The sequence below is a fragment of the Takifugu rubripes genome, chromosome 17, assembly GCF_901000725.2.
Source record: "Takifugu rubripes chromosome 17, fTakRub1.2, whole genome shotgun sequence".
Classification (NCBI taxonomy): domain Eukaryota; kingdom Metazoa; phylum Chordata; class Actinopteri; order Tetraodontiformes; family Tetraodontidae; genus Takifugu; species Takifugu rubripes.
The window spans coordinates 8,662,994-8,683,507 of record NC_042301.1 but is presented as its reverse complement, the minus strand read 5'-3'; the positions used below and the strand labels follow the sequence as shown (position 1 = coordinate 8,683,507).

The window sequence follows — 20,514 nt, the reverse complement described above, 5'->3', positions numbered from 1 at the left end:
TTTATTTTGCACGTTAATTTTGTTTCAACATTACAATATTTCAACATTACAACATTGTACAATATTAATAATATAAAAAAAATATTTATTTAATAGTACATATTGGAATTATTAGCATTATCCCTCCTGCCCAGCCAATCCTCTCCTTCACAGGCTCATGTGATCAGTATCCACCAATACCGGGCAAGCAGATGTAGTTTCAGAGAAGGGGCAGGGCCTCACCTCCTCCTTTCCCTCCTCTGCCTCTTCCTCCTCTCTGTCTGTAGCTCATCTGCCCGGCTCTGTCTCTTCTCCTCATCTTTTACCACCTCTCTCTCCCCCTTGTTGGTGGGGTACAGGGGAAGGATGGAGGAGAAGGCGACGCTGGAGCAGCATCGTGCCGGTAACAGTTCCCACCTCCCCCCTCTTCCCACCATGGCACCGGCTGTCCCCCCATCTGTAAAGCTGGGTCTGACTGTAGCCTACACCATCTTCTACTCGCTGCTGTTCACCTTTGTGTACACTCAGCTCTGGCTGGTTTTGCGGTACCGCCACAAACGCTTCAGCTACCAAACAGCATTCCTGTTTCTGTGCCTGCTGTGGGCCGCCCTGCGAGCACTCCTCTTCTCCTTCTACTTTAAAGACTGTGGAGCCGCCAACGCCCTCCCCCCCTTCGCCTTCTGGCTGCTTTTCTGCTTCCCTGTCTGCCTGCAGTTCTTCACACTGGGCCTGATGAACCTTTACTGTGCACAGGTGAGCAATGGTCCTGGTACATGGGCCTGTTGGTACTGACTCGGCTGCTGCTGCTGCTGCTGCTGCTGCTGCTGCTGCTTCAGGTTCCGATGAAGTGGGACTTCATAAAGCAATGGCTGAAACAGGATCTTGGAGTTCTTCAGTTTGCATGAACTTTTGATGGGTTTTGGTGGTACTGGTAATATTGGGATTAGTGGAGCTTGACTGCTGCTGCTGTGGCCGGAGCTGGAACAGTTCTGGTAGGAGTGGTGATGGTATCTGAAACTGGTAATGGTGGAGAAAACACTGGTACATTTTAGATCACATCAGATTGTGGTAGTGGTGGTTCTAGTTCTTCTGGGCCTTCTTAAACCATCTGTCTCATGGGTTAGGGTGGTTGGCTGTAGGTGTGTCAGTAACCTGTGACATCGTTGTGGGTGTGGCCATACAATCAGAATAAGATTACCAAGAAATTAGCTCCCTGCCAAACTGCTTTTTGTTCCCACCATCCTCCAAGTTCCTGTGCTTCTCCTGACAAGTTCTAGTCCAACATTCCTGTTTGTTAGTTCTGGTCATGCTATTTGCACAAACTGGCTCTAGGGACATGGAATGTCACCTCTCTGGTGGGAAAGGAGCCTGAGTTGGTGCGCGAGGTTGAGAAGTTCCGACTAGATATAGTTGGCCTCACCTCGACGCACGGCAAGGGCTCTGGAACCAGTCTTCTTGAGAGGGGTTGGACTCTCTACCACTCTGGAGTTGCCGATGGTGAGAGGCGACGAGCAGGGGTGGCAATTCTGGTTGCTCCCCAGCTCAGTGCCTGTGTATTGGAGTTTACCCCGGGGGATGAGAGGGTAGCCTCCCTTCGCCTTCGGGTGGGGGGACGGATCCTGACTGTTGTTTGTGCCTATGGTCCAAACAGCAGTTCAGCGTATCCACCCTTTTTGGAGTCCTTAGAGGGAGTGCTGGAGAGTGCCCCTTCTGGGGGCTCCCTCGTCCTCCTGGGTGACTTCAATGCTCACGTTGGCAATGACAGTGTGACCTGGAGAGGTGTGATTGGGAAGAACGGCCCCCCTGATCTGAACCCGAGTGGTGTTTTGTTATTGGACTTCTGTGCTCGTCTCAGATTGTCCATAACGAACACCTTGTTCAGACATAAAGGCGTCCACATGTGCACTTGGCACCAGGACGCCTTAGGCCGCAGATCGATGATCGACTTTGTGGTTGTGTCATCGGATTTGCGGCCGCATGTTCTGGACACTCGGGTGAAGAGAGGGGCGGAGCTGTCAACTGATCACCACCTGGTGGTGAGTTGGCTCCGATGGTGGGGAAGGATGCCGGACAGACCTGGCAGGCCCAAACGTGTTGTGAGGGTCTGCTGGGAACGCCTGGCAGAGTCCCCTGTCAGAAGGAGCTTCAACTCACGCCTCCGGGAGAGCTTTGACCATGTCCCGGGGGAGGCGGGGGACATTGAGTCCGAGTGGACTGTGTTCCGTGCCTCCATTGTTGAGGCAGCTGACCGGTGCTGTGGCCGCAAGGTGGTTGGTGCCTGTCGTGGCGGCAATGCCCGAACCCGCTGGTGGACACCAGCGGTGAGGGATGCCGTCAAGCTGAAGAAGGAGTCGTATCGGGCCTTACTGGCCTGTGGGACTCTTGAGGCAGCAGATGGGTACCGGCGTGCCAAGCGGAGTGCAGCTACGGCGGTTGCCGAGGCAAAGACTCGGGCATGGGAAGAGTTCGGTGAGGCCATGGAGAACGACTTTCGGACGGCCTCGAAAAGGTTCTGGACCACCATCCGGCGTCTGAGGAGGGGGAAGCAGTGCACTGTCAACGCTGTGTATAGTGGTGATGGTGTGCTGCTGACCTCAACTCGGGATGTTGTGGATCGGTGGAAGGAATACTTCGAGGACCTCCTCAATCCCACCAACACACCTTCCAGTGAGGAAGTAGGGCCTGGGGACCTGGAGATGGGCTCTCGTATCTCCGGGGCTGAAGTTGCCGAGGTAGTTAAAAAACTCCTCGGTGGCAAGGCCCCGGGGATGGATGAGATCCGCCCAGAGTCCCTTAAGGCTCTGGATGTTGTAGGGCTGTCGTGGTTGACTCGACTCTGCAACATCGCGTGGACATCGGGGGCAGTGCCGCTGGATTGGCAGACCGGGGTGGTAGTCCCTCTTTTTAAGAAGGGGGACCGGAGGGTGTGTTCCAACTATAGGGGGATCACACTTCTCAGCCTCCCTGGTAAGGTCTATTCAGGGGTACTGGAGAGGAGGGTCCGCCGGATAGTCGAACCTCGGATTCAGGAGGAGCAATGTGGTTTTCGTCCTGGCCGTGGAACAGTGGACCAGCTCTACACCCTCCGCAGGGTCTTCGAGGGTGCATGGGAGTTTGCCCAACCAGTCCACATGTGTTTTGTGGACTTGGAGAAGGCATTCGACCTTGTCCCTCGGGGGGTCCTGTGGGGGGGTCCTCCGAGAGTATGGGGTGTCGGGCCCGCTGATACGGGCTGTCCGCTCCCTGTACGATCGGTGCCAGAGTTTGGTCCGAATTGCTGGCAGTAAGTCGAACTCGTTTCCGGTGAGGGTTGGCCTCCACCAGGGCTGCCCTTTGTCACCGATTCTGTTCATAATTTTTATGGACAGAATTTCTAGGTGCAGTCATGGTGTTGAGGGGATCCGGTTTGGTGACCTCAGGATCGCGTCTCTGCTTTTTGCGGATGATGTGGTCCTGTTGGCTTCATCGGCCCGTGACCTCCAACTATCACTGGATCGGTTCGCCGCCGCATGTGAAGCGGCTGGGATGAGAATCAGCACCTCCAAATCCGAGGCCATGGTTCTCGACCGGAAAAAGGTGGAGTGCCTTCTCCGGGTAAAGGAGGAGATCCTGCCCCAAGTGGAGGAGTTTAAGTACCTCGGGGTCTTGTTCACGAGTGAGGGAAGAATGGAGCGGGAGATCAACAGGCGGATCGGTGCGGCGTCCACAGTAATGCGGACTCTGCACCGGTCCGTTGTGGTGAAGAGAGAGCTGAGCCGAAAGGCGAAGCTCTCGATTTACCGGTCGATCTTCGTTCCTACCCTCACCTATGGTCATGAGCTTTGGGTAATGACCGAAAGAACAAGATCACGGGTACAAGCGGCCGAAATGAGCTTCCTCCGTAGGGTGGCTGGGCTCTCCCTTAGAGATAGGGTGAGAAGCTCTGCCATCCGGGAGGAGCTCGGGGTAGAGTCGCTGCTCCTCCGCGTTGAGAGGAGCCAGATGGGGTGGCTTGGGCATCTAGTCAGGGCATGTCCCTCCGGTAGGAGACCCCCGGGGAGACCCAGGACACGTTGGAGAGACTATGTCTCTCGGCTGGCCTGGGAACGCCTGGGGATCCCTCCGGATGAGCTGGAGGAGGTAGCTGGGGAGAGGGAAGTCTGGGCTTCTCTCCTTAGGCTGCTGCCCCCGCGACCCGACCCGGATAAGCGGTAGAGAATGGATGGATGGATGGATGGATGGATGGGTCATGCTATTTGTGTTCTATAGTGTGATTGTGCTTTGTGTCCCCTGCAGGTTTACTTTAAAGCCAAGTCCAAGCTGTCACCAGTGCTCCTACAGTATAGGTAATGTCACCACAGTGGGATCTGAGATAAGCTGCTGTTGGGACCAGTGCTGATCCAGAACTCCTGCTCGTCTTCCAGACTTTCTCTGTATCTGCTCTTCTTTGGCATCAGCCTCCTCTTCCTGATAGTAAATCTTGTCTGCGCCCTGTTGGTTAAGACGGCTGCCACTGATGTGAAGACCATCGTTCTGGTGAGGGTCACCATCAATGACAGCCTCTTCGTCCTCTGTGCTGTCTCACTGTCCATCTGCCTCTACAAAGTCACTAAGATGTCGCTGGCCAACATCTACCTGGAGTCTAAGGTACTGTGGGTGGGGCATAGAAATAACAGACCCTAGGTGAGAAAAACAGATTAAGAATGGGTGTGTTTGCGTAGGGTACCTCGGCGTGCCGGGTGACTCTAATTGGCATTACTGTGGTGATGCTGTACGCGTCACGAGCCAGTTATAACCTGATAGTGCTGACCCTCTTTGATATAGAGAACATGAACTCCTTTGACTACGACTGGTACAACGTGTCTGACCAGGTGAGATATAGCTGTCCGTCTTCTCCTTCATCAGTCTTCATTTTGGGCTTTCTGACTTTGACCTTAACCTCTCCAGGCAGACTTGAGGTCCTCGCTGGGAGATGGCGGTTATGTGGTGTTTGGGGTCATCTTGTTCATCTGGGAGCTGCTACCCACCTCACTGGTGGTCTTTTTCTTCCGTGTCCGACGACCTCCACAGGAAAGGGTCAGTGCTCCATGGTCACATGAGACTGTCATGTGACTAAAACATGCCTACATTCTTCAGAACAGCAGTCATCAGATTGAAAAAGCTGATCTTTCAGGTTGTAGGTTTGTAGTCTTATTGATCAATGGGCACATATAAACTCATTAGCAGAAACTACAGGAATAAAATAAAGATTCAGTAGTACAGTAAAAATGTTCACTTCAGTGTAAAACTAACCTGTGATTGTTTAATTATTGACAGAGTGCTACTGGAATACCAAACCATGTCCTGTCCTCTAGAGGATATTTCTTTGACAATCCTCGGCGGTACGACAGCGATGACGACCTGGCATGGAGCATTCCTACCCAGAATGCATCTGGAAGGTAGAGATATGAGCTCTCCCGAGAGGAGATAAGATCAGTAACATTAAGAAATGTAATGGTGATATTGAACAATCTGTTTATCCTTCGGCTAATTTAAAGCTGAGGTGACTGGACACCCTTAAGCATTTTTTTAGCCTCTTTTTTTTTTAAAGCTTTAGCTTCTCTGTAAACAAGATCTTGTCTCCACCAGCCTCTCTGATTGGGGCAGCCGCCACAGCAGCTTCACTGTTCACACCATCAACCAGCAGCATCTGACTGCCGCCGGGAAGCTCCAACCCTACCCATAATCCTTCTCTTCAGGTTTGATGGGGATCACAGCATCAGAGGTCATGGCTCAAGACTTCTCAACAAATTTGAATTGTTTTATGTTGAAATTTCAGCATAAAAACACTGTTCAAGATTATACACTCAAACTGTTTCACTTTAATCCCAGAATTCGGGATTAGAGAAAATCCTATGAATGAGTTCAATTACTGTTTTTATTGTGGCAATAAAACATGTTATCATCACAACTTGTGTGGATTTCCCATCATGCAAACCACTTGTTTTGATGGCTTTTCAGGATGCTAACTTGCACAATACAGAAATTAGCACTGGAGCTGCAAATTAAACTGGTGAAGACCTCCCTCTCACCTTCAGATTTATTCACTACTGATCAATATTCTGATCATCACAACACAGATCATTTATGGATTTTGGTCCAGATAATTACTCTTGATTATGGTACCTTTCGAGCTCCAGACAGAAAGAAGCTGAGATTGGAAATTCAGAAGATTTATTCACTTAGATTTAGATCAAGTTTTAGAATGACTACCGTTCATCTCTGAAACACTGAAACAAAATCCAGTAAAATTTTAACTTCAAAATGATTAGAAATGATCAAACAACGGATCGACTTTAACATCTTTGGTGCAAACAGACATCTGTCAAAACTTTATTGAAACACGCTAAACTGACGACACACATTAACCATGTCCAGAAATGGTCTTTAACCTCCTGCAGAGAGTAGGTGGAGGGCTTCCTGCCAGAAGAGGAGCTTCTATGGAGAGGAAGGTTTCTAAACTGAAGAGGGAGGCGCATCAGCAATGAGGGAGTGTGCAAAATTGAAGAGGGAGAGGCTTCTGCAGAAACGCGAAGTTTTCTACAGCGGGGTCAGGGTCTTAAGATGAAGGGGTGGTTTATGTGCAGAAGAGGGATCTTTAACAAAGGCTTTTGCAGAGAGGGAGGGTCTTAAACCAAAGAGGGAGGAGTTTCTGTAGAGAGGGTGGACCAATCTGATATCCAGTCAGGAAGTGCAAAGTGCTGAATATTCTGGATTGATTTTTGTTGCAGGAAAATGTGGGTGGCCATTGTTGTTTAGATAAAGGTTATTTATGGACACAGATGAGAGATTCAGTGTTGAACTGACGCTGGTTTCTCTGCTAGACTTCTGCAAGCTGCTCCACCTGTAACTTGCTGTTACCTCTTCTCCTCCAGCAGCAGGCGGAAGTTGTGGAGTTGGTGTATACTGGTGGACAACCTGAGGGGCAGAGAGCAGGTGAGGAGCAGACACTCATGCCCCCACTGACAGGAACAACCATGGATCATAGAGATCTGGAAACAGGAAGCGCCCCTGAGGTTGAAGAGTAAACCCGCCTGGCCAAATGGTGGTACTGCAAATGGCGTTAGTCACCTGCTTCCACTGGGCCCAAAAAGACTCACTTTCTTAGGCTAACATGGTGAAAGAGATGTCTAGAACTCAGCCAATAGATGGTTTGTGGCTACATAAACCTACTGGTAAGGCCTTTGTAATTACCCATATTTAAATCATTATGCTCCCTAATCGGAGTTCTACTATATTATTCTCAACATTGTGAAAGCGCATCAGAGCAACCAAGCCTGACTGCCCCGTCATGTGTGATCCATCCAATTAGCTTAACTAATGTTAGTTTAGTGCAGTTAGAAGCTTAATTCGTAACATATAATTCTGTCAGATGAATGAGAATCAGTAATATGTCCAGCATAAAGTTAATATAGTCATTGTTCAGACTTGAGTCAAGTAAGAAAGAGATTCACAGAATGGACATTCACAGCTCAATAACTCAACACAGGAACATTCTTATTCAAATAAGACCTCATCTTAATCACTGCAATGTAAACTATTAACTGCAACCTGACATTAAGTCATCATTAGAGCTTGTCCACAGATTAACGCCTCTAACAGAAACACATCAGTTTGAAATTATTTCCTGTGTTCTTGGGATTTTTCTCAAATTATTATATTTTATTACCATTTATAACATAATATCATTTATAATTAGAATTTACATAACCACTGCTTCCTTCACAGCTTCAGTTAAGATCAGTGGTTAACCTCAGAGAGTGTGTGTGTTTCGGTTAAGAAACCACTGAATGTCTGTAGTGGTAACAAGTTCTGTGTAGCTAGTAAATAAAAGTTCTGTTCAGTTTTAAATGTTAAATTCTTCCTGCTGCCGTTAAACATCGCTTCAAAAATAACTCAGACCTCTGATTTGAAGATGACAGCCCAGCTGTGCGAGTTTACCTGCCAAAGGCATTTATTAAGGCCACAATCTCTTGACGCGTCAGCTGGAAGCCTTTAGAGGGGCTGTGTTCTGGAAGCTTCTGAATCTCCTTTTCAGAGAAGAGGATCTTCAGCGCTGTACCCAAACCCTGAATCTGCACAAGACACACAGCACAACCATCTGAGGTGAACCGTTGGCATCAGTCATCAGCATTGACTGCGCCACAGGTCCTGACAGCTGTATTGTCCTTCTCCTCCTGTGGATTTAGCTCACCTGCAGTTTCCCCCACAGACGACATTTACTGCAGCCGACACAGTCCATGATCCTGGAGATGTTCTTAAAATGGAGGCGGAACTCCTCCTGAAAGGGAAGAAAACAGGAACCCTCAGGTGGATCTCCTGCAGGTTCTGACTGCCCAGACTGGAAGGCTGTAGCTCACCTTTAGAGTCTTGGCCTCCATCTTGTGTCCAGCAAACATGGATTTCTCATCAAAGTGCATTGGAAAAGCTCTGAAGGAAACGAAGAGATGTTAGATTCAGAGTTTGGAATGAAGATGTGATGGAAAAGCTTCATCAACAGCCACCAAATCTCCAGAGCTATGACGGCAGACCTCAGCCCTTTGGTACCAACCACAAGTCAAGCTGCTGGTTCCTAGGTTGCTGTGGGTTCTTACTTGATCTCGCTGAGCAGCTCCAGCAGCAGCTCTTTGGTGGCTCTATCCTCCCGACTGTTTCCTGTGTAAAGGCCGACGATCGCTCGCTCAAAGTACGGCACCACTTTGTAGAGCGCCCGCAGCTCGATCAGGAACAGGAAGTACAGGTTCTTCAGACGCCGTGTGCCCTCACCTTTGGTCTCCCCCATGTCAAAACGCCGTCTGAACTCTTGGAGGTCTGGACCCCAAACTGAACGTCCCCACCCCTCTGAGGAAGCAAAAGTCAGATATTCGAGCGCTCTTTAGATAGGTGGGATGTTTGAGAGGGTCGTACCATCCAGCAGGTGATCTCCACACAGGTGGATGTTAATGCTGCTGTGGAGGCCGGAGATGAGCCGGTAGAAGACCCGCTTCTCCAAACACAGACCTGCAGACACGAAATGCATCTTCAGAAACAGCCAACTACATAACGACAGAGATCATGTCAGCTGACAGCGTTGCCAGGCAACACTCACTCATTTTCCAACATCCCAATACCAACCAATATTGCGAACGCAGCGCCCCCTGTTGACCACTCCAGAATCAAACATTTGACTTGAAGTGGGTCAGATTGAAAGTACACATTTTTAATTTTTCTGGATTAAACTAAACTACTGTCTTTGTAAGACTAAGTTTCTCCCAAAAAATGGATGTGAAATCTCGTCTCTTGTTCAGATGCTTTCGGTGTTTGAGCTGTGAATTAGAAGCCATGACGTTACCTTCAAGCCACTTGTAGAAACCTTCTCCTGCAACCAGAGAACAGAGCAACATCAATGAAGGTGAAAGAACCCAAGGTCACCTTCTTCTAAATGTAATCTGAGTTTAATTCGAATGTAATGTGACTCACCATTATCATCTCCTGAAAACAGAAAAAGAGAGGATTGATCATCAGCAGCTTCCCAAAGATCAATGGTGTTAGTGATCAATAGCCAACACAGGTAAGAACCTGCGCACTGCACACAATCTATTGATCATGATCAGACTCACCTCTGCTCGGAGCCAGAGGGTTCAGTGGACGATACACTGATCTGGGCCTGTCCAGGAACAGCAATCAATAATCAATCATAATGGTGACAGATCATCTGGCAGAGCTGTCACCACTGCTTTATCAATACCCAATCATCAACAGTATTAACACCATTAGTTAATACCATTAGTATTAACCTCAGAGAGTGTGTGTGTGTGTGTGTCCTCACTTGAAGCAGTTCTCCTCATAGATGCTGTTCCAGACCCTCCAGGCTGGAGGACCCTTGTACCCAGTGTAACGTTCTGGATTCAACAGCAGATCCACGTACTCTGCATCCGGTGAGGTTTCATCTAACACACACACACACACACACACACACACACACACACACACACACACACACACACACACACACACACACACACACACACACACACACACACACACACACACACACACACACACACACACACACACACACGTCATGATGGTCAGGGTTCAGGGTTCATGTTGTCGACCATCAGTCAGAGGGGAGGCTCACCATCCAGCTCACAGAAGTGATCCTGGGCGTCATCGTGTCTCGCCCAATCAGCAAACGCTTCTTTACTCTGGTTGCTGAAAGAAGTCGACAGGAGCAGAGACTTCTTACAGAAGATGATTTTAACATGTTTTTACATTTAAACATGGAGATATTGTGTCTGCAAAAACGTGAGAAATATTCATGTTTGAACTTGTTTCCAACATCTGCCAACAAGTTGTAACATTCAGAGAGATATGATCATAATGTTAGAACTTGTTGGCAGATGTTGGAAATATTGAGAGACCTTGATCTGTTGGCAGCAGCCAAACATGATCTTTGAAAAGGAATTAATCTGGCACATCTACAACTCAGTTTCATTCATGTTGAAGCCAAAGAATACTGATGCAGCAGCGCAGTCTGGGCCAGGTACCTCAGCGTGCTGTTGATGGCGCCCAACTCATTGGCCTGTTCACACTCTGTCATGTCTGCCATCAAGTTTGCAACCTGAGAGTACTGAAGACAGAGTTTTACACCTTTAACCATATTTACATGTGAACAATGATCAGAGACGTGAGATATGAAGTTTAATAAAAATTCTCCGACAGCTTAAACGTTAATGCATCTTTTTTCTGTGACCACTGTGAAGATCAGCTGTTAGCATCAGCAGCTAACAGAGCATTACTATTACAGCAACAGCAACTGGAACAGCTGCCAGGTCGCAACGTTCAGGTCTAGCTGCCAGCAAGGCTCTCTCACACTCACCCACACACACACCCACTTAAGGTGAGAAGAGCACAGATGGAAAAACTTTCAGGACAATCGGGATGGGGGGGGGGGCTGTGTGTTCAGCTGCCTCTTTCTCCATGGCGACCCCCGTTTTGGTGTGGGCGTCGCCTGTAGGGTCAGGGGTGGCTCTGTCACCTTGGTGAATTGTACCTGTAACTGAATCTTCTCTCAGCATGTTCATGTCTAACTGCTCAAAAATGCGCTATTTGTTTCATAAACTCCTGGTTAACTGAGGACAGGGGAGTCAGCTGAGTGAAAGCCTGATCAGAGGGGGTAGAACCAATCTCACCTTGTTGTAGTTGCCAGACTTGATGCCCACAGGGATTTTACTCTGTAAACAAAGACACCAGTTCAGAATTGTGATGCGACTGACAACTATGTGACTATAAAATATGGATGTGGTGACCTCTGGACAGGGCTCCACATGACAGTCTTTAATGGAACAGTGTCCGTCGTCGGGCCAGAAGGGACAAGGTCTCTTTAAGTTGACCTGGTCAGAACGAAAGACATAAGTCAGAGGTGGGAACACTGGTTTGAATGGTGGGACAGACGAGGTTCTCACTCTATAGTATCTGAAATAATCTTTCTCCGTCAGCTTCTTGATCCGTGGGAAGACCTTAAAGTTGTTGAAGACGTCGATGCTCTCCACGTCACAGAAACAGTCGTCTAGTTCTCCCGTCAACTGAGCAGAGGAAACAATCTGATCACAAACTGGCTTCTTTGAAATAAAAGACTTACTGATGCAAATAAAGTCCATCATTAAAGGATGTGAAACTCTGAGCAGAAGATCTGAGACCAAAGATTTGCTGAAGTTGGATGAGTTATTTAACCATTTGACAGGGTTTCATGCTTCCTCAGTGTTTTCTTAAGGGACAGGTTCATCTACAATCTGATCACAGAGAGCCAAGATGCCAGAACCTCTGAGCAAACACACAGAATCAACACTGGAGCAGCTCATCAACAACCAATACCGAGGAATCCAGATCCACCTCAGTGTCACCGAGTGTCCAGCAGAGGCCAGCGGGATCTGACAGGGTCCAGACCCAGATTCACCTGGACTGGGGTCCAGCAAAGGTTAGCAGGATCCGACAGGGTCAAGAGTCAGCTGTTCATTTGTGTGGCTCCAGCTGAAGCTCACATCTGACCCATCTATGCCTCGACTGAGGATGAATGTCTGCAAACTTTACAAATTTCACAGAAACTCTGGAAAACCAGGTATCAATCACAAAAAGTCCAGCGAACTCCAGCGCAAACCCAGTGAGGAAGGATCTTCGGTATCTCAGAGCAGCCACAAGAACAGTGGTGGAAATAATTTATCCTACTGAAGGAGCTCTAGGCAAGCTCCAGGTGAACTCTGATAATCACCTCACAGTACCTTTAACAGACATATGGAAACCACTTTCTTCGCAGCTAAATAGCTCTAAAGCCATTTTTGGCCATTTTTGTTTTTTTGACCAGCCAGGGAATGTAAGTTGATTGATACATAGATTACATGAAAGATAACATGTCAGAATTATGCAAAATGTCAAGGATGAAATTATCAAACGCCTTTTTAAAAATGTATTTTTATTTAGTTTGGAGTCATCAAATCATTTGAACTACTGAACTGATACCAGGCAGTGAATTTTTAACTTAATAATCAATACATCCAAATTAACAGAAATGCATATTTATACTTTTTTTTTTAAATGATCTATTTACCAATAAAACCGAATTGACTTTTAAGAAGCATTCAAAACAATTTTTTTCAGTGACTATACTAAAATAAGGATGAGCAGCCCTTAGAAGACGCTACCTCAGGGTGCAGCAGACCACCGAACACCAGGGCAGGCAGGAGGAGGCCCAAATCCCACAACATTCTGCTCCTCTTCAACTGGAACCTCCAGCCCATCGTCTGAAGCTGAGCTGTCACTAACAGAAGCCAGGCCAGGTCGAGGACACGCCCACAAACAACCTACTGTCAAACTAAACACGGCCCTTTAATAATCGTCCCGCCTTTGCAGTCCACTTCCGGGTATGACAGCGAGAACGCTTCGACTAAATGACTACCGAAGACTACAACTACCATCAGAGGGCTCAACCAATCCCAGTTCACCACGCTTTGATTGGAAATAATTGTACGTTGGAATCAAATGTAGACATTAATTTGTACGATTTCACGTCGCGTCCTAAATAAACAGATGACGTAATTAAAAGAAATTAACAGGCGTCACGCATAAAATATTAAAGTGACAACATAATGTTATGAACTTCCGTTAATAACCCTTGCGGGGTACAACAAGTAACGAAGAGAATCTGCAGCTGCTATCTTCGCGTCATTATAATATAACTTACTTGAACCAAGTTCTGGAAAAATAAATGTTAAATAAATGATGAGACGCCGACTTACATGGCAGAAGCAGTTCTGGTCATGGCTGCCTGGAGCTCGGTTCGCATGCTGTTTGAGTTGGGTCTGCGGTTTGACACTGTGTTGAAACCAGCCCAGACTGAAGTTCCCGAAAATACAGATTACTAAAACACCACAGAACGCCGGCACAGTTATCTTCCACATCACTCGCTGCACCGTAGAGAGACAAGAAAACATGCGAGACACAGGAAGACTTGTTGGGGCAGCTAAGCCTACTGTGGCTGCGTGAACTCAAGGCTAGCTCAAGGCAGGCTAGCATGCGCAGCAAACAGCGGATATAATTTATAGGCAGATGACCCAATAAACGCGGTGTATTGCAAGACCTTCCGTAGCAGACGCAACTCCGTTCACAGAAGTAGTTTCATTGTCACATAGCATACACAACTACATACTTCTGGTGGGAGGAGTGTGAGCGGAAGAGAGAGAGAGAGAAAAAAAAGTGCAAAGGCGCTGTTTTCCTTATATACTTTTCTCTGTGTATGTGTGAATGCTGGTGAATATAGTTTTATTTAGTGTGGTGTTTCTTGGTTATATATTAGTTTAGCGAGTGTGAGTGTGTGGGGCTGCCAACGCTGGCTTAACCGGGTTGAGCAGGCTCCGTACTTGGTGTGGAGGAGGTGGCTCTGGTTGTGGGCCAAAAAAAAATCGGCCACAGCTCAGTGAAATCCTCCGCCTGTATGCAAACGGCGGTGGTGCTGTTCCTTGAGAAAGTGGAACAGATGAACATGTTGGTGGAGACGGGGATCACCGCGGGGGGACAGTTTGTCCAGGTGAATCCGCTGACGCAGCCGGCGGCGAGGATCACCCTGTCTAACGTGCCGTTCATCAGTGACGAGTTCCTGGTCAGAGAGCTGTCCCGACATGGGAAGGTGGTGTCCCCCATTAGGAAAATTTCGTCAGGGTGTAAGTCGCCTGTTGCAACACGTGGTGTCTCACCGTAGGTAGGTCCATATGATCCTGAACAACAGGGCAGAGGAGTTTAATTATGCTTTATTGTACATGTGGATGACTTTGATTACACCCTGTTCGCAACCTCCTCTGCCCTCAAGTGTTTCAACTGTGCCAAGGAGGGACATCTAGCCAGGGATTGTACCGGGCACGGCGGGCTCGCGGCCCGTTCTGGTGGCAAGGCGTTGGTGGTTCGGTGCGGAGGGAGGCCCCACTGCCCCCGATGGAGCGGTAATGGAGTCGCAGGCGGGGGAAAAACGGAGTGAGTGTGTGCATTAGACTGGGGAGAGTGGCGAGGCGGGGAAGGTAATGGATTTACCGGTAACTGGGATGGCGATTAAAGTGTTGTGTGGTTTGGGTGAACTGGGTAAGACTGGTGAGGTGACGAGTGAAATAAGTGAACTGGGTGAGCCAGGAGAGATGGGAGACATGGGTCAAACAGGTGAACTCGGTGCAGTGGTAGGTGAAGTGAGTCAGGTGACAGGTGAGCTTGGGGTGCCAGGGATAGTGATTGGCGAGCTGGGTGAGGGAGGAGTGAGCACAGGTGAGTGGGGTGAGGAAGGTGTGAGCTGGGTGAGGGAGGTGTGGGTACAAGTGAGGGCGGCGGTGGTGTGTCTGAGTGGTGACTTGTTCCCGCGGCGGAACAAGCAGAAAAGTGTCATGAAAGACAATGGAGACAGTAAAGCTGGATGGCTGGAGGATGCAGACGCCAGTACAGACACTATGATTACATGTCTGACTGCATGTCTGACTGCAGTGAACTGTCAAACACATTGTCAGACAGTCAGGGGAATGATTTTTACCCTCCAAGTATGTACAAAAGTTTTCTCACGCAGACCAAGGGCACGAAAGGCCTTGATCTTGGGGAAATATTTCCCCGACAAGCTCCTTTTCATCCAGTCAGCGAGCCATTTGATTAAACACAGGGCGGCGGCTGATCTTACTAACCCTGAGATTTTTAGGCTCAAGAAACACATGGGCAAAGCGAGGAAACAGCTCAATTTATAAACGCTGCTCATTGTGTTTCCATTGTGTATCCTTGTTTACTGTCTTTGTTTTTAACTTTCCCCTCAACATGGATGTGTTCAGAGTGGGAACGTTGAACGTGAACGGGGCCAGAGACGCAAGGAAACGGACCCTAGTGTTTGACACAGCATGGAGGAAATGCGTTGATGTCATGTTCCTGCAAGAGATTCACAGTGATGAAAGCAACGAAGCAGATTGGGAGAAGGAGTGGGAAGGACAGGTGTTGCTGAGCCACAACACCACCTTCAGTGGTGGAGTGGGCCTCCTCTTTTCTAGGGCCTTCACTCCATTGAGCCTGGAGGTGGAGCATGTGGTGAGGGGAAGGTGTCTTCTGGTGAAGGCGTGCCTCTAGAACCACACCTTGGTTTTTATTAATATTTATGCTCCCACCAATGGCACAGAGAGGAAGAGTTTTTTAGATAAAGTCAGCACGAGATTGAATGGTTGTGGGGCGGAAGAGTTTTTATTCCTTGGTGTGGATTTTAACTGCACGGAGTCTTTTTTAGACCGCAACCATGCAGAGCCTCATCCAGCCTCTCAACATAGTCTGAGACAGCTGCCCTATTCTCATGGCCTGGTGGACGTGTGGAGGAGGATGCATGCAGAAAACAGGCAATACACATGGTCCCGCCTGGGTGATGGTAGGATCTCCTGACCAGACTTGACCAATTTTATTGTTTTAGGCATCACTTTTTTTTTGGGGGGGGGGGGGGGATCAGGCCAGTTGGTTTTACCAGTCAGTCTGTGGTTTTAGGCAAAGTCGTTATAAAGAACATTTCGCCCAAGAGTGCACACTGGCATTTTAACTCCAGCCTAACACGGGACAATGGTTTTAAAGAGGTTTTACACCATTTCTGGTCTGGGTTTCAGAATGAAAAATCCATTTTTACGTGCCTCAGACGGTGGAGGGACTGTGGTCAAACAGATATACAGCTCCTATGCCAGTAGTATACTCTCAACGCCATGCAGGACACTCGCAGATCGATTAAAGACCTAGAGACGGAGATAGTGGAGCTAGAGGTGATTGGCAGCTCCACAGGAGAGCGAGGATATATTGAAGTCCTCAAGTCCAAGAAAATGGCCTTAGCCAGCCTGCTGGATGGTCAGGTATAGGGTGCACTGGTCATGTCCCGGATTCAAGACTTCACTTTTTTTCTTTTTTTCTTTTATTATGGTCATTATGTGTTCATTTTGTTGCACAATTCCCCTAGGGTTTTAGTTGATACCATCTAAATAAAGTTTTTTAATTATTTTTTTTATAATTTGTCACTTTAAATATATGTCACATCAATGTCAGCAGCCGTCGCCTTCACTTGCTGGTGGTACCACGGCGGGAACCCCTACCACTGTAAGCATGAAAAGAGCCCAAAAAAGAAAAAATTCGGAAGAAAATAGAGAGTTTAATGCAGCGTGGACATCTGCTTTTGCATTCACCGCCAATGACGCTGGCTTACCTGCGTGCTTGATATGTGGCGAGAAACTATCAAACAACAAAAAAAGTAACGTTGAAAGACATTTTCAAAGCAAGCATTTAGCATTTGCTGAAAAATACCCAACCGAAGATGAGCGCCAGAGAGCAATTTCGGAATTGCAACGACAAGCTGAAGAGAGAAAACTATCTTTCAAAAAATGGATCAGCTCTCCACAGTCAACTACAGCTGCTAGTTTTTTGGCAGCTCAGGAGATCGTGAAGAGGGGTAAGCCGTTCACAGACGGAGAATACATAAAAGAAACGTTTATTCAAATATCAGAGCATCTATTCTCCGATTTTAAAAACAAAAATGAAATTGTTCAGAAAATTAAAGACATGCCTCTCTCTGCAAAGACTGTTAAGGACAGGACCATTAAAATGGCAGCAAATATCAGTAGTAAGCAAATTGATGATATTAATTCAGCTCAAGCATTTTCAATTGGCTGTGATGAGTCAAGTGATGTAAACGATATTGAGCAGATAGCACTGTTATGCAGGTACGCCAATGCTAATGGGCCGCAGGAAGAACTGATTGAACTCATACCGCTTAAGGGCCAAACTCGGGGGCAGGACATTTGTGATGCTGTTGTGAGTTGTCTAAAAGATAAAGGGATAAACACCACTCACCTAGTGTCGGTATCTATTGACGGGGCGCCAAGTATGAGAGGAGCACAGAAGGGCTTTGTGAATTTACTTCAAAAGTCACTGGGCCGAGATCTGATGACGTTTCACTGCATTATCCACCAAGAAGCACTTTGCGCACAAACATTTCCCCCTGAATGTGTGGAAGTAATGAACCTTGTTATTAAGATAGTGAACAAAATAATTGCGAATGGGTTAAGCCACCGACAGTTTTGTTCGTTGTTAGAAGAAGTCGAAAACACGTATTCAGATCTCCTGCTGCACAACAGAGTCCGGTGGCTGTCCAGTGGGGAGGTGCTGAAACGCTTCGCTGCCTGTCTGGAGCACGTAAAAACCTTCTTGGGAAATAAAGGCCTTGGGTATCCTGAACTGGAAGACCCATCTTGGCTGGAAAAGTTTTACTTCATGGTGGACATGACAAGTTACTTGAACATGCTGAATAAAAATCTCCAAGGACAGGGAAGCACGGCACTGCACATGCTGGAGGAGATTTTGGCATTTGAGCGCAAGATGACAGTGTTCGCCAGAGATGTACAAAATGGCACGCTCTCTCACTTCCCCTCCCTAAGAGAGTTCAAAGAAGCAAACAATCACATAAATTGTGATTATTTCCACCGTGCCATTACTGCAATGCAAGCTGCATTTGAAAAAAGGTTCAGTGAGTTCAGAAAGGAGAAACAGACTCTCTCTTTCCCTGTCGCACCACTGAACAGCGACCCATCCCTGCTGAACACATCCGCATTCACAGGAGTAAGTAAGCCTGATCTAGAAATTGAACTGGCCGATATTGCGGATAAAGTTTTGTGGGTTAACAAGTTTAAATCCCTGTCAGCGGATCTTGAAGAAGTCGTCCGTCAGAGGGCTACTCTCGCTAAAGAGCACAAATGGAGTGATATGGAACAACTACCCCAACCCGACAAACTTATTTTTGCAACATGGAATGCCATTCCCGACACCTATATCAACATGAAAAGGTGTGCATTTGGAGTCCTATCCATCTTTGGCTCAACTTACTTATGCGAGCAAGTTTTCTCAAGCATGAACATTATAAAGTCCAAATACCGCTCCCGCTTCACCAGCGAGACTCTACAGTCCTGCGTGAAGATGAAAGTCACATCTTACAGCGCCGACATAGGGAAGATCTGTAGGGAAATGCAGACACAGAAATCTCACTAAACAGGTAAGAGGAACATAATTTAATAAGCTATTTTTTCAAAAAAATCCTCATACTCAGAACTGATGTAGTTTTTTTTGTATTTTAAGGTGCGTCCATTGATCACTGGCTGGCTGCCAACAAACCCGAAGAGGACGGGAGAACGCATGGGTTACTACTATTAAACATATGTATATATACATATATATATTAAAGTGGGCTTGTTTGTTGTATTCACTGGTTTCAACTGTTAAAATTTAAATAAAGATTCAAACTTAGAAGTTTATAAACTCTGTAATTTTTTGCGGCTCCAGACACATTTTTTTGGGAGGGGGGTGGGCAAAGTGGCTCTTTTGATAAAAAAGGTTGCCGACCCCTGCTCTAGATGGTATCTCATTAACATCTAGTCTCTCTGTGAGGAATCTCAGAGTAACTTTTGATCAAAATCTCTCCTTCAACTCACACATTAAATTAGTCTCTAGAAGTGCCTATTTTCACCTGAGGAACATCACAAAGATCAGGAAGCTACTGATGCGGCATGATGCTGAAAAGTTAGTCCATGCATTTGTTACTTCCAGGCTGGACTATTGTAATTCTTTCCACCGGTACGGGCTTGAAGCTGGAGAAAGCTGTAGTACAGGATGGTGGTCCTACCCTCCTTTGCGACGTTTCCACTGGTCGTTCCCGACCTGTGGTCCCGGTGGCCTGGCGCTGCAGGGTCTTTGATATGGTCCACTCCCTCTCACACCCAGGGGCTCGTGCGTCGGTGAAACTGGTGAGTGCCAAGTTTGTCTGGCCTGGCCCTCGCAAAGAGGTCAGGGAATGGGCGGCAGCCTGTGTGGCGTGTCAGCGTGCTAAGGTTCACCAGCACACCAAGGCACCCCTTGAGCCTTTCGCGATTCCAGCCAGACGGTTCGACCACGTGAACGTGGACCTGGTGGGACCCTTACCTCCATCCCACGGGTACACCTATCTGCTCACTACGGTGGATCGGACAACCAGGTGGCCGGAGGTGGTTCCTCTTTCCTCCACGACATCGGCAGACGTCGCTCGAGCATTTCTTTCTGCTTGGGTCACACGTTTCGGCTCCCCTTCCGACATTACTTCTGACAGGGGACCTCAGTTTGTTTCGGAACTCTGGTCATCTATGGCGAGGTCATTGGGCACACAGGTTCACCGTACCACCGCGTACCATCATCAGGCTAACGGGCTATGTGAACGCTTTTACCGTTCACTCAAGGCTGCATTGCGTGCCGCGCTTTCGGATGACAGCTGGGTGGATCGTTTACTTTGGGTGATGCTCGGTTTGCGTTCAGCTCCTAAAGAGGATTTGGATGCTTCACCTGCGGAATTGGTCCTGGGGCAACCGCTTCGTGTTCCAGGGGAATTTCTGCCGGAAAGTGCACCTCATTGTAACTTTCCTGCCAGAGGTTCCTTTTTGGCTGGGCCCGCTCTCGCTCCATCCCCCGTGCTCCACTGTTTTCCTCGGTCGCTTGTTCCAACGGACTTGGCATCGGCTCGCTTCGTTTTCGTGCGACATGACGCCCACCGGTCACCCCTTCGCCCTCCATACGACGGCCCATTCCGGGTGCTCGAGACGGGGGCGAAGAATTTCGTGCTCGATATGGGTGGTCGGGCAGAGCGGGTCACATTGGATAGGCTGAAGCCGGCGCATTTGCTGGTTGGGCAGGATGTGTTGCCGGCTCAGGTCCCCCGTCTGGCCCATCCTCCTAGGGTCCAGAATGTCCCCTCTGATGATCTTTGTTCTAATTTACAGCCTGCTGTGGACTTTGTTTCTCCTGCCTGCGACTCATCTGCGTTCCCAGAAGAGGGGCGCCGCAGCCGTTATGGCAGGTTGATTAAACCCCCTGTCAGGGACTGATGTGTAAAGTTTTTATTTTATATTCTGTTCCCTCTTTCTGCTGTTTCCCTTCTGGGTGTTCGGGGGCTGTGTGGCGGACACATAGGGGTGTATCTCACACCCA

At 47.9% G+C, this 20,514-nt stretch overlaps 3 protein-coding genes across 6 annotated transcripts; 2 read left to right on the top strand and 1 right to left on the bottom strand.

Annotated features, from left to right (window-relative positions):
* The first annotated feature begins 238 nt into the window (after positions 1-238).
* Positions 239-5,906, top strand: gpr137bb (G protein-coupled receptor 137Bb). 3 transcript variants are annotated; one of them, XR_003891620.1, is made up of 8 exons: positions 239-732; positions 4,255-4,304; positions 4,383-4,605; positions 4,680-4,829; positions 4,906-5,034; positions 5,275-5,396; positions 5,587-5,740; positions 5,791-5,906. XR_003891620.1 is itself a non-coding variant. In XM_003972242.3 (7 exons), exons 1-7 carry the CDS (start codon positions 346-348, stop codon positions 5,681-5,683), a joined length of 1,158 nt encoding a protein of 385 aa, XP_003972291.3. In that variant the 5' UTR covers positions 239-345; the 3' UTR covers positions 5,684-5,807. The 3 variants fall into 3 exon arrangements, 1 of the variants encoding a protein (XP_003972291.3); XR_003891621.1 differs by having other exon boundaries at positions 5,570-5,740; XM_003972242.3 differs by having other exon boundaries at positions 5,587-5,807.
* A 248-nt stretch (positions 5,907-6,154) lies between these two features.
* On the bottom strand, positions 6,155-13,626 carry ero1b (endoplasmic reticulum oxidoreductase 1 beta). 2 transcript variants are annotated; one of them, XM_003972243.3, is made up of 16 exons: positions 13,272-13,626; positions 11,445-11,564; positions 11,289-11,372; positions 11,172-11,213; positions 10,527-10,609; positions 10,118-10,191; positions 9,806-9,926; positions 9,597-9,643; positions 9,457-9,468; positions 9,329-9,355; positions 8,905-8,997; positions 8,592-8,838; positions 8,358-8,427; positions 8,192-8,278; positions 7,939-8,072; positions 6,155-6,915 (listed from the first exon to the last, which is right to left on the bottom strand). In XM_003972243.3, exons 1-16 carry the CDS (start codon positions 13,464-13,466, stop codon positions 6,855-6,857), a joined length of 1,497 nt encoding a protein of 498 aa, XP_003972292.3. In that variant the 5' UTR covers positions 13,467-13,626; the 3' UTR covers positions 6,155-6,854. The 2 variants fall into 2 exon arrangements, with proteins under 2 accessions (XP_003972292.3, XP_011610980.2); XM_011612678.2 differs by lacking the exon at positions 13,272-13,626 and adding an exon at positions 12,678-13,235.
* Positions 13,627-13,834: 208 nt separating this feature from the next.
* On the top strand, positions 13,835-18,827 carry LOC115253308 (general transcription factor II-I repeat domain-containing protein 2A-like). The gene is made up of 3 exons (XM_029851011.1): positions 13,835-14,230; positions 14,339-18,556; positions 18,640-18,827. Exon 2 carries the CDS (start codon positions 16,543-16,545, stop codon positions 18,550-18,552), a length of 2,010 nt encoding a protein of 669 aa, XP_029706871.1. The 5' UTR covers positions 13,835-14,230; positions 14,339-16,542; the 3' UTR covers positions 18,553-18,556; positions 18,640-18,827.
* The last annotated feature ends 1,687 nt before the right edge of the window (positions 18,828-20,514 follow it).

Bases quoted from the DNA above. Each gene is read 5' to 3' on its own strand.
- gpr137bb (XM_003972242.3), top strand. From the start codon at position 346: ATGGAGGAGAAGGCGACGCTGGAGCAGCATCGTGCCGGTAACAGTTCC. The intron at 733-4,254 runs GTGAGCAATGGT...TGTCCCCTGCAG, and splicing joins TGAACCTTTACTGTGCACAG to GTTTACTTTAAAGCCAAGTC. The intron at 5,035-5,274 runs GTCAGTGCTCCA...AATTATTGACAG, and splicing joins GACGACCTCCACAGGAAAGG to AGTGCTACTGGAATACCAAA.
- ero1b (XM_003972243.3), bottom strand. From the start codon at position 13,466: ATGTTTTCTTGTCTCTCTACGGTGCAGCGAGTGATGTGGAAGATAACT. The intron at 9,927-10,117 runs GTGAGCCTCCCC...TGTGTGTGTTAG, and splicing joins TCACTTCTGTGAGCTGGATG to ATGAAACCTCACCGGATGCA. The intron at 8,998-9,328 runs GTAACGTCATGG...TCGTGTCTGCAG, and splicing joins TTTCTACAAGTGGCTTGAAG to GTCTGTGTTTGGAGAAGCGG.
- LOC115253308 (XM_029851011.1), top strand. From the start codon at position 16,543: ATGTCACATCAATGTCAGCAGCCGTCGCCTTCACTTGCTGGTGGTACC.